Below are 12,084 nucleotides of genomic sequence, written 5' to 3' on the forward strand. Positions count from 1 at the left end.
TCCTTGACAAGGAGGGGGAGGGGGGCGAAATGCGGAGCAACGCTCACTCACACGCATACACACACACTTGCGCGCATGCCTTTAAAAACTCCAAAAGAGGAAAATCGCTTCTTTGCTCTACACAAACTTTTTTTCTCGCAGCTTTCATCCGCGCATCTCACACTTGTGTGTCTAGTGTGGGCCCGGACTGTCGTGACATTTCATGAGCTATGAAGCCAAACTTTGCCATCAACTCCCAGCAAAAATAAACACTAATCACAGACCCCAAACTTCTGCGGCATGCAATTTGTTGAAATCCTGGCTGCGCATTGCGGGGCGTCCAATCCGCTTTTTCGTCAGACAAACATTTTGCACCATTTAATTGATTGCGCTATTTTTCCCAGGACCATTTACAGTCAAACATTGTCTGCTTTCATTGTTGCACCAACTGTGGAGATGTTGCATCAGTCACAAGGGACATCACTATTAAGGGAAAAGCTCTTCTCAGACAAACAGGAAGCACTGCTTTGCCATCGACCCGCTGTCACAGAAATCACTTTATCTGCCTCTTTCTCATTTCGTTTTTCAACTTTTAGTGATCAAAGGACAGAGATCATACTTGCACATGGATAAATCAGGATTATCAATCATTGGCAAGGGAGTAAGGAAAGTCAAATCGAAAGCCACGGGAAATAACTGAAGTCGGTATACAAAAGTAACCTTGCGGTTGAAGTCGAGATGTGGGGATCCTCTCAAAGGGCTGCGAGATTTACACTTACTGAGGGAGAGTCCAGAAAGTCAGTGAGCAAGTTTGCACAACGCATCTCCTAATTGGAGGTATTTATGGGCAACAATCTGACGCTGATGGTAAAAAAACAAAAAACAAAAAACAAACTTGACCTTAAAACAAGCTCACAGCTTGCATTTCCATTAATGAACACTACCAAGGCTTTTTAAGTACAGGATACTCTATCAGGGTCTCACCCTTAAAAACACAGCGTTGTCAAACAGTTCTTTTTTTTTTTTTTTTCCTTTCCAACCCTTATCCAAGGATAATTGCATTCCTGATTTGAGGTCATAATTACTGACACAAAAACAAAACATCTGGTGAAAAGCACACATTTGGAGCATTTCCTTTTATGGATTTCATGACCCACATCAACATTCTGAGGACGACGTAATTCACGGGACTGCCAATGTATGTTTGCATGTTGTCGTTGTTTCGTCGAGCTTGACAAGATGAGGCTCAAAAGACCGGCTTTTTTTTTTTTTCAAACCAGCGATATTTTTACCACAAATGTGCAAATACTTTGGAAACATACTCGACCGATCCATCCCATTTCATATTACTCTTGACATTTCTCTGTAGTACAGTCCAAGGTACACATCCAAATCTAATATACCGGTACTTATATTCTAAGGAAACGTTTAAGTCATGTATTATTTTAACGTTTGCAGCATTTCATAATGTTTACAAGTGTTTCTTGCATTCGCCTTTTTTGCTGCTATAAACTAAATTTTCCTTCAGCTAAAAAAAATTGTATGTAATTGTTTTTGGCAATAAAGAGAATTGCCGTGCAGTTAGAAAACACCTGGAGTGACTGTCTTTTGAATTCAAAGACCAAGTCAGAAATCTTGGGGTGCTATTCGACTCAGGCTTGACGTTCAGCAGTCATCTGAAATCAATCACTAAAACAGCCTCTTAGCAGCTGAAAAACATACCACTGCTGTCCTGTGTAAAACGCGTGTCGATTTTTGTCATTTATAAAAACAATTACAATAGTGGGATGTCCGAAATGCATCCCATTAACGTAAATATTTCAAAAATTACAAAAATGGACATACGTGTTCATCTGACAGCGACGATATTCAGACTGAAGTATTACATGCTCTGAGCAGACCAGGCGAAACTTATCCTTGCTTTTTATTTGCAGTAGACTTGCAGTAGAATGGTTTTCTTATTGGACTGCCTCAAACGAGCATCAAACAGCTGCAGCTCATTCAAAACGTTGCTGCTCGGGTTCTGACCAGAACAAAGAGATCAGAACATATTGCTCCAGTCCTAAAGGCTTTACACTGCCTAAAAATCAGCTGCAGAATAGATTTAAAAATTACGCTAGAGGTTTATAAACCATGAAATGGTTTGGGTCCTAAATGCATGAAATAAATGCTGATTGAATATAAGCCCAGTAGAGCGCTGAGAGCTGTCGACTTCAATTAGTGGAGTCCAGAGTTCCAAAGAAACATGGTGAAGCTGCATTTAGCAGTTATGCTGCACACAAATGGGATAAGCTGCCAACAGAAGTGAAGTCAGCCCCGAGTGTAAATGCTTTTGAATCCAGGTTATAAAAACGCACCCCATACCTTTAATTAAGGTCTTTGAAACGTTTTTTTTCTTTTTAGCTATTTTAGGACCCTACACTTTTTTCTTTACTTTTAAATGTTTTGGAAGTTTTCTGTTAAAGTGTTCAAATGTTGTCAGTCTACGTTCTAGTAATTTTTGTGTGCTACTACTACTAGTGGAAAGTCCTCCTCAGACTTCTGGGACAAATATATTTTTACACGCAAACTGTACATCAGGGATGGACAAGTTCGAGGACGTGGCCAGGGCTATAAATGTTTTATCCATATCCCATCGGGCCCAGGTATTTTTTATGAAACACAAAATCATTTGTTAAAAGTTCATAATTATTGATTTGATTCATTTCATTGACCTAAGTGACTCATACTTTGACCCTTTCATTCATAATAATAATTCATGGATTTGAAAAATGTCAAAATAAGAGATACTTTTTGAAAATGGATACATGACACCAATTTCAACATTTCATTCACTGAGTGAGGCGGTGGAGACCGGCTTGCATGCCAATTTCAGAAACTACATAGACAAGAAAATGCAGACATTGACCTTTTCAGGAGGAAAAATAAGAGAAAATATTTCCGGCCTACAATGTATTTTCATCTTGACAAACTTACATTGAGGATTTCCAACTGTCACTATGGCTCAGTGTACAATTTATGAATGTGAATTATTGCAAAAACGGTTAAAGCAAATGCGTGCCTGGACATGTTTTTTTTTTTAGATCTCTGTAGAGCTTCAAGCCTATGTCGGTACTCACTCTTTTAATTATGCTTTTGCACAATTGCAGCTGCATTGATACTGAGTTTCATCATTTTAGCTGTGCAGTAATGAGGCTGCCATGGTCTAGTCGCTGCTACCCCGTGGTCACTGACTTGCTGTTTCTGGGCGATTGCATTCCAAAGTAAAAGGCCTTACAAGTATCAGGAAGCAGAAGCCAAAATCTGTCAGAAGAAGGAGAGTTCAGTAGTCTGTGTGTGGCACGGAAGAGAAAAGTGCACAGGTAGACTATGTGTCTGGGTGGAAATGGTTAACCGATGGGTGGAAGGGCGAAGGTCTTGCGCTGCAAGACAAGCAGGTGTGTCGGCTGGTCCGTCCGTCTTTGCCACGTCAGCGATACACTATCATTAGGTGGCGTGGGCGCAGTAGGGTGCACCATTATGTCTCACTGGGCCGCGTGTAATTACGCTCTGACATAATTAACCCAGCAAGCCCATTAGCCAAGCAGTGGCTGGCTGAAGAGAGGGGGGGGGGGGACTATAATTATTTGTTGTGCACATGTTAATGAGGCCAGCTGTGTTCCCATCATACAACACGAACAAATTAATTTACAAGGCTGAGCTCAAGGGGTTTTTTTTCTGTTCATTCAAAACAGTGTTGTTGTTGTTTTGTTTTTTTTCTCTCGAAGTGGACTTCAAGGTCCACGAACATGTTCTGCTGCTGCAACAAACAGTAAGGGTGCTGTAATAGTGCCGTCAAGGACCAAAACTAGGCTGACACAATTTTGGAGCTCGAGTTTCACCTTCACAAATGGAAATTGATGTTAAGCATTTAGTTTAATTGCCCCCTTCCTCCCGCTATGATTTCTTTGGATTGCAAACACGACCGCATCATGTTCAAAACGACGACTTTTCTTTCCGAGCTGCATTGGAAGCTGACATGCATGGCGTGGAATTAGTTGAAAATAACTTGATGTGCAAATTAAAGAGATGAGCTGTACATGTGACTAACACGTGGCTAGCAACACCTTTTGGGCATGAAGGAGAGATGTCGTCTTTTTCCTCAGAGTATAGAGAGAGGGGATTACATCAATCGAGAGAGATTGTAAATGTACCAACAAACACTAAACTTGAGAGACAACCACAAACTATGCTGCTCATTGTTATTTATGTGGCATGCGCTGAAGTCACAAGGAATTAGAATTGCCTCATTCTTTTGTCTTCACCTTTTGTAATTGGACGTGCACACAAACCTGCATTCCTCCACACACACTTGTTCTCCCTTTCTGGTCCCTCTGGGGTGTCCTACTCCACAGGGATCAGTTGGAGAGGCCCAGCTCTTTTATGAACATAATGCATTATTAAGCACCTCAAACATCTCCTGGGCCTTTGTTTATTACTGCTCTTATTAATCACTTGGGCATAATCACGTCCCACCCATGGAGCTTTCATTCCCCATCAGCTTTTATATGCCCTTATTTTCCAACAGACTGCCACAAACATTTACAGCGTTCCTCCTCCTCCAGCCCTCTTACCCTGACTGTAGGTACTCAGCTGCACAATTACAATAAAGCCAGCTTGCTGTGCCTCGCAGGCCTCTCTGCGTGTGCCTGTTTATGCGTTGGTGGGGGTTGAAGAAGGACAACCATTCTTAATGCATTTGAATGGCTTTGAACTACTGAGGTCAGTGCTTTCTGATTTGATCATTTCATAGCTGGAGGGAGCGTTCACTGTGGCTATGTAAGAGATTTACAGGCCTCGTCTAACGGAAAACGACACGAAACGCAACACAATGTAACAGAACTGACCCCTGGCATTAGCGAACGAAGCGGCTGCTTCGGGTTTCCCGGCCCCGAGAGGCCTCCAGAAAGTGTGAGGATTTAAAAAAACACACACACACATTTAAAAGAAACTTGGCAGGAGGGGGCAGCCCCAAATCAAATTCTACACAGGGTCCCCACAAAGGCTCTGAACAAAATTCTGCCCTGCAGTCCCAACCTTCACCACTAGCGAGCACTGTTGCCATAACATTTTCAACTTGTTTGTTTGTTTGTTTGTTTGTTTATTGAACATAAAACATATATACAGTAATAATTTGACAGAAAATAAGGTAGATAAAAAAAGTAAAAAGAAAGAAATCAATCTTCATTCAACACAGTTATTATGTTCAAGGGAGTAGGAAGAAGTAAAAAACGTATCTAGTCCTACCCCGTTATGTGTTTATATCTAATAAATCATTTTTATATCAATCAGAAAAGAAAAAAGTAAGAAGAAAGAAGTCTCCATTAAGGCTCATACTTTACCCTAAACCGTGATATTTTTTCAACTTTTGGTTTGTATCGGGATTACATACTTCCACACCCTGACACTCTTGTGTCAATTTTCTCTTGTATTCATAATGGATATTTATATACCTTTCTCTATTTATCAACTTAGTTCTGTTTTATCATTATATTTAATGTTTTGAATTTATCATTTTAACTCTGATTGATGTAGGTTGTTTGTACTATTTTTTTGAATTTGTTTTTGAACTCAGCAAGCGATTTACTCATTTTCAGGTCCGTTTCGAGATTATTCCACAGATTAACACCTTTGATAGATACACTTCTTTGCTTGATGTTTGTTCTTGTTTTGAGTTTTTTGAATAAGTTGGTACCTCTTAAATCATAGCTGCTTTCTCGAATTTCGAAAAACTTCTGAATGTTTTGGCAGAGCAGGTTATTGTGTGCTTTGTACATTAATTGGGCGATTTTAAAGTCAACCAGGTCATAAAATTTCATCGTATTTAATTTGATAAATAGTGGATTTGTGGGTTCCGTATATTTTGATCTATTAATAATTCGAATTGCTTTTTTTTGTAGGTTGAGAATAGGGAGTGTGTTTGTTTTGCAGGCATTTCCCCATATTTCCACACAGTAGGTCATATATGGTAATAATAATGAAGTGTATAATGTGTACAAAGATCTCTTATTTAGCGCTTCCTTGGTTTTGTAGAGGATCCCTACGGTTTTGGCTATTTTTCTTTTTACGTTATCGATATGTGGCTTCCAACATAGTTTTGAGTCTATTACTAATCCGAGAAACTTGGTTTCATACGCTCTTTCTATCTCAATTGAGTTTACCATAATTTTAGCTTGGTGTTTGATTGGTCTTGTGCCAAAAACAATTAACTTCGATTTTTTTCAGGTTAAGTGACAATTTATTTCTGTCGAATCAGTTTTTTAACTTGTTTAATTAGTTTTCTACGGTTGTCAGGAGCTGTTTCAGATTTATTCCAGAACAGTAGAAAGTTGTATCATCAGCAAATAGGACACATTTAAATTGTTTTGAGACCTTGCAGATATCATGTATATATAAGATGAATGGTTTTGGACCAAGCACTGACCCCTGAGGAACTCCGTGAGTGACTTCGTTTGCACCCACACATCACATACACGCTCATTTACACACGCTTTGCACACTTCGTGGGGTGTATTAGGAACGCAATCTTCACAAAGTCTGATGAGCTCCCGCTCAGATGAAAGTAGCTCTGTTCTAAAAGAGAGAGGGAGTGGGCTGGACCCTGAGGGAAGTATGTGTGTGTGTGTGTGTGTGTTTGTGCGAGCGTGCGGTGATAGGGGGCGAGGAAGAGCAAACACCTGGAGCATCAGTCTCTGGGCTACGCCCCTGGCGACAAGGCCTCGCCGATCAACAAACGCTGACGTTCAAACAACTCGCACACATTCCAGGAGGGAAGAGAAGAATGAGACAGCAAGATGGAGAGGTAGAAAAAGACGTGGGAAAAGTTCGGGGCATCTCTGGGAAACTGATGAACTCCGGCAGAAGCTGCCACAATTTTTGCGGCGCTGGGTGATCACAACGTGTTTATCAGGGCTGATCAAAACAGTGCGGAGGTGATATAAACATTGTTGGGGAAACAGTGTTAACAGGCCCCTTTCAAGCCTAAGACGGGGTTCGTACGCACAGCATGAGAAGATGTCACAGGCAAATCAAAATATAGCACACTAATGAAACACTCAAGCGGATTGACATCTCAGCTTTGGGGCCTCATAAAAGGGAGGAGCGGAGAGAACAAAAACACCTTCAAGAACGTCCTTCGAGAAGTTTTCATTTCAAGAGGAGTTGCATTTTCTGCTACATTGGGGGTGCGATTGAACTGCAGCATTGTTTCTAAAGCATATCGTCAAAAGAACGGGATCGGGAACCAAAGAGAGCTGCCTGGTGGATAACTGATATGGAACCAGATTTTATTGATAGCCACATACAACGGGTCACATATCGAAGGGATGTTTTCCCTCCATCTCCATGTTGTTCATTGACTGTGGCCTGCTCTGATTGGACCGAAGGCGCACGGATGAGCACACGGGAAGGCACACTCGAGGAGAGACACAGTCAAATGAAACAATATGAAAGGAAATAAAACACCCAGCAATGAATAGGAATAACTACATTAAGATTAACGAGCATGTCGGGTAAAGAATGATTACATCTGTCAAAGAATCAGAAATACACGAGCTGTACAGCGGGAGGGGAACAGAGGGGGATCGCTTTGTTGTTTTTGGGAGGCGGGGAGAAATGAAGTGGGGCCATAGCCACATGACTGCCCTGCAGTAAACCTGGAGCCATCCATTCTCAAGTAGGATGGGAGTTGTGACCTTGGATACCTGCAGCAAGATGCACAGTGACAAACGGCCGCGGAATAATGGAGGTGACACCACATGCTGCAAAAAACAGGAAGGGCTCCCCGCAGAAAGCCATCGCAAAACTTGTGCCGTTTGAGACACGCGTTGCTGTTTGTGTTCGTCGTGCTGGATCAGGGCAACTGCTAATTTGGGGGAAATAGGACTTGAAATACTGTGGTTGACGGGCAATCAGTCCATGCCAAATTCAACTGGGCAAGGCTTCAACCGTTCCCATGTGCCTGAATGGGGTGAGCGAGATTGAGCATGTACACAGAGTTGAAATCAAGAAATAACACTCAGTCATCTTCTACAAGTGATGACCGTTGCCTAAACTGTCTTGTAGATCAATATGATCGTTTACTCAAAGAATTCGTGCAATGTGTGTAACATGAGAGACAAAAGGTTTGGAATTGGACTGACAATTAACTGAGAGTAATTTCCATGCAGTACACCTGGGTACCTCCTAAAATCAAGGTTGGACTCACAGTCCGCCCTGTGTACTGAACCAGTGGGCTGGACTCATGTGCGAGCAGCGCCTCTGATTCAACCTTTTTGCTGGAGGCACAGTCGTCCAGAAATTTTAGTGGTGCAACGAGAACAGTTAGGGGCGCACACTTTCAGTCGAGTTGCAAAGTAAATATTCATACCACCCTTTTTCACTATATTACAGATAAACTGGCTGAAGTGCGGAGCAGAAGCTGTGTCAGCAACAACAAAAAAATATTCAAGGACAGCAAATATGAAGAAAAAAAAATCTGCAAATTTTTTGGTTGCACTGGCCTGTAGATGAAAAATGTACTTGCACTGTTACCAAATCTTCGGAGCAAAATGCTCCCATTTAGAGGCTGCTGGGAGCCCTTTTATAAATGGTGCTCGCTGCCAGAAATATTCGATTCCAGATTACAACAACAATTGACCTGCCACTAAGCGTTATGTCCAGCTCCGGTCCTTGAAGGTATGCAGTCCTGCATATTTCAGATGATTCCTTCCTCCACCAGAGCTGATTCAAATGATCAGCTCATCAGCAATCTCTGCAGAAGCCTGATGATAATGATCATAATCAGGTGTGTTCGAGGAGTGAAACATCCAAAGCATGCAGGATAGCAGCCCTCGAGGACCGGATTCGATACTGTACGTTAATGGTTGATTTGTTCTTTCGCTTCAGTTTTCTGTATTCGGTGATTCTCAAAGTGTGGTATGAAGTCCAGTCCATCCATCCATTTTCTAATCCGCTTATCCTCACGAGGGTCGCGGGTGTGCTTGAGCCTATTTCAGCTGCATTCTGGCACTCCTGGTTGCCAGCCAATTGTAGGGCACACATCGACGAATAAACATTTGCACTCACACTCACACCTAGGGACCATTTAGAGTGTTCCGGCAACCTGCCACACACGTTTTTGGAATGTGTGAGGAAACCGGAGTACCCGGAGAAAACTGCAGGCACGGGGAGAACATGCAAACTCCACACAGGAAAGCCGGAGATGGAATCACGGCACCTCTCCACTGTGAGGCGGACGTGTTAAGCAGTTATCCACCTTGCCACTCATGGCATGAAATGTGGGTTTAAATGTTCAAACTGTGCAATGCTACAGTGGATTAAACACTTTTTTTAAATCAATACATTTGTACTGAAGTACCGTTTTTAAATGTCCTATATTTAAGTCCAGTGTTAACATTTAACAGGCGCATGTTTAAGTGGATTAGAATATTCTGATCTTTTTTATGACTTCTTTCTTTTTTTGTTTCTTTTTTAATTTTATGTTAATGCTTTAGATGGGACAATGGACCTTGAAAACATCAAGCATACTTACATAGTTGACGTGTAAAAGTGCGGGATTTAGCACAGGGTTAATTTCCATCCGTCACCCCCGAAACACAAATACACACAATAAAAACACACACAATAAATACAATCGTTAAAATGAATAAATCATTTTAAAAACATGATTAGTATTTAGTCATTAAAACATCGACATAAATTTTGATGAACACTTACGGCTTAAGGCTATTTACGACACTATGTTATTTTAATGTTGGTCACGATGGGGGTACTTTGTTTAAAAATGGACACATACACACATATTTGAGTACCATATTTTTCAGACTATAAGTCACACTTTTTTTCATAGTTTGGCTGCTCCTACGCCTTATACTTGGATGCAACTTGTATATACGGTAACTGTATTATAATTAGAGCTCAGACAGGAAACCAAAATCCCCTTGCCCTAATTGTGTTGACTTTCTGTGCGTGACCATCACATTCTTTCCACCAGTCGTAATGCCCCAAAAGTATGTGCCAACTGCCAAAGGACAGTCAAAGAAGAATGGAAGTAGAAGAAGAAGAAATGGAGAAAGAAATGGAAGTAGAAGAAGAACTAAAAGATGAAGAAGAATTGTAGTCATGGCAGATGTTGTTTCCCGGAACTCTGCTGCCATCGCTGGCAGGTGGTATCTGTCACAACAGCATTTACTATTTACAGACCAACTAGAATTCTACTTTTGCGGGATTCTAGTTCAGGTAAGTCATTTTAAACTAAAAAGAAAAAACTTTCCATTTTCAGCGAAAGTTTTGTTCAACCGGAAAATTGCTTGTTGCCATCATTATTTGGAAATTCACACTGACACCACGCTGAGACTGTGAGAATTTGAGGCGCCAGAGCGCGTTCCCCAGACTATGTTATAAAGCAATTAGCAGCTCGTGCTTGGACTGTTTCCTTTCCATGTGCTGCCTGATGCGCTCGGCTCTGGCACTCCTTTTTCGGGACAATATGAATAACTGAAGGGCAATGTTCTGAGTTTCCAAACAGTCGGAGCAAAGCAGTGCATACTAGGAGTATATTTAAGAATGCATCCACGATTAAGGAGCGGGTATTTGGGGGGGAAAGTCCGAGCTCCACTCTGTCTCGGTTTTTGCAAAATAAATGTCCCCCAAAAATGTGACTTGTACTCTGAAGCGACTTATATGTTTGTTTGTTTTCTTTCTTAATGGTGCATTTTTTGTTTTGACTGGTATGAATGATACTCCAGAACAACGGGCCAAAAAATGGAGTAACTGGTTCATACAATGACTGTAATTGTTTCGTAATGTTCCACTTTTGACTTTTTCTGATGGTACCACTAGTCTCAAATTAACCTAGTTTACTAGCTTTTACTCGGTTACTTCGCAAAATATGCTCCTGTGTTAAATTCTGGGGCTTTAGACCAAATGACCCCCCCCCCCACACACACACACACCCTCACCCACAATGTTAAGGAAATGGCTTGTAAATGAATTGGTGTGACAATTTCAAGTGGAGCGAGAGAGAGAGAGAGAATATTAAATAGGAGACTTCAAGGCATAAGGAGACCTTTCAAGGCAAAAGGAGACCTTTAAAAGTCAGCTGCTGCTTTTGCTATTTCTCTGTCGCAGACTTTTATCTTGCGTTCATTGAATAAGTGAACAGCTTTCTCTACTCCTGCCACAAGTGTTTCTCTGATCTGGAATGAGATTGGGCCATGTTTTGCCGCAGTATCCTGCAACACAGCAACCGTGTACACATGGATGGGCATTGAAATTGAGAACAGCAGAAACAACAACAACGCCAAAAAGTTTTTGCTCTTCTCTAACCCCTGGCCCCTCTCTTGCTTTTCCCCAATTGGCCTCATCAGGCCCGCGTTCCACATGAGGCCAGACTTCAGTGGGGATTTTAATTGGCCTTCTACAATCGACGGGCAAACTCCTCGAGGATGAATTCGCTCCTCAGCCATGTTAAGCAGTCTCGAGGACCTAGGCTGGGTTTTGAAGTGGCCTCACGCAGAGTTCTGGAAACCACTCAGATCACGGACTTCTAAAAAATGGATAGGCCTTTATGCAGCTCATATCAATGCGCAAGCTTACCACAGCATATCAGTGGGAAGAGCAATATTTTTGGATTTGTTGATCGCTTCATATACATGAGGTGATGTTTCTCTGCCAGTCACCAGAATGGACAGCTCGCCACATTCAGGATAATTGCTGGGGAATTAATTGATCTTGATAGAAGAAAAGATACGTATTTGTGGAAGTAGATGTTTTCAGTGTGGGACGATTGTTTCTGCTGCTATTGTTGGGAAAGATAAACATCTACAGTCTGATTGGGAGACTCACCCGGGGCCTCAATAAGCTGTTTGTAGATTCCGAGGAATGCAGACTCAGCCTCCTTACTCCGTTTGTTCAGAGCGACCACCTGCGGGGACACAAAAATGCCATTGAGGTAAGTTTTGGTGCATATTACATGTATATTTGCGGCGCTTGATAAACAAGCATGTGATGACTTTGAATACTTTCACTAAGAGAAGTTTCTGTCAATCAAACATTCATCTTATT

The 12,084-nt window shown here is 41.6% G+C and overlaps 1 protein-coding gene across 3 annotated transcripts in view; it reads right to left on the reverse strand.

Annotated features, from left to right (window-relative positions):
- The window catches only part of cux2b (cut-like homeobox 2b), a 103,061-nt gene that overhangs the window by 25,651 nt on the left and 65,326 nt on the right, over positions 1 to 12,084 (reverse strand). For all 3 annotated transcript variants that reach the window (XM_086111440.1, XM_086111441.1, XM_086111442.1), the window contains exon 4: positions 11,866 to 11,944. In XM_086111440.1, the coding sequence (XP_085967566.1) occupies positions 11,866 to 11,944 (79 nt within the window). The remainder of the gene's footprint in view (positions 1 to 11,865; positions 11,945 to 12,084) is intronic.

Source organism: Hippocampus guttulatus, chromosome 5, assembly GCF_054856545.1.
Source record: "Hippocampus guttulatus isolate MCC_2025c chromosome 5, RoL_Hgut_1.0, whole genome shotgun sequence".
Taxonomy (NCBI): Eukaryota; Metazoa; Chordata; class Actinopteri; order Syngnathiformes; family Syngnathidae; genus Hippocampus; species Hippocampus guttulatus.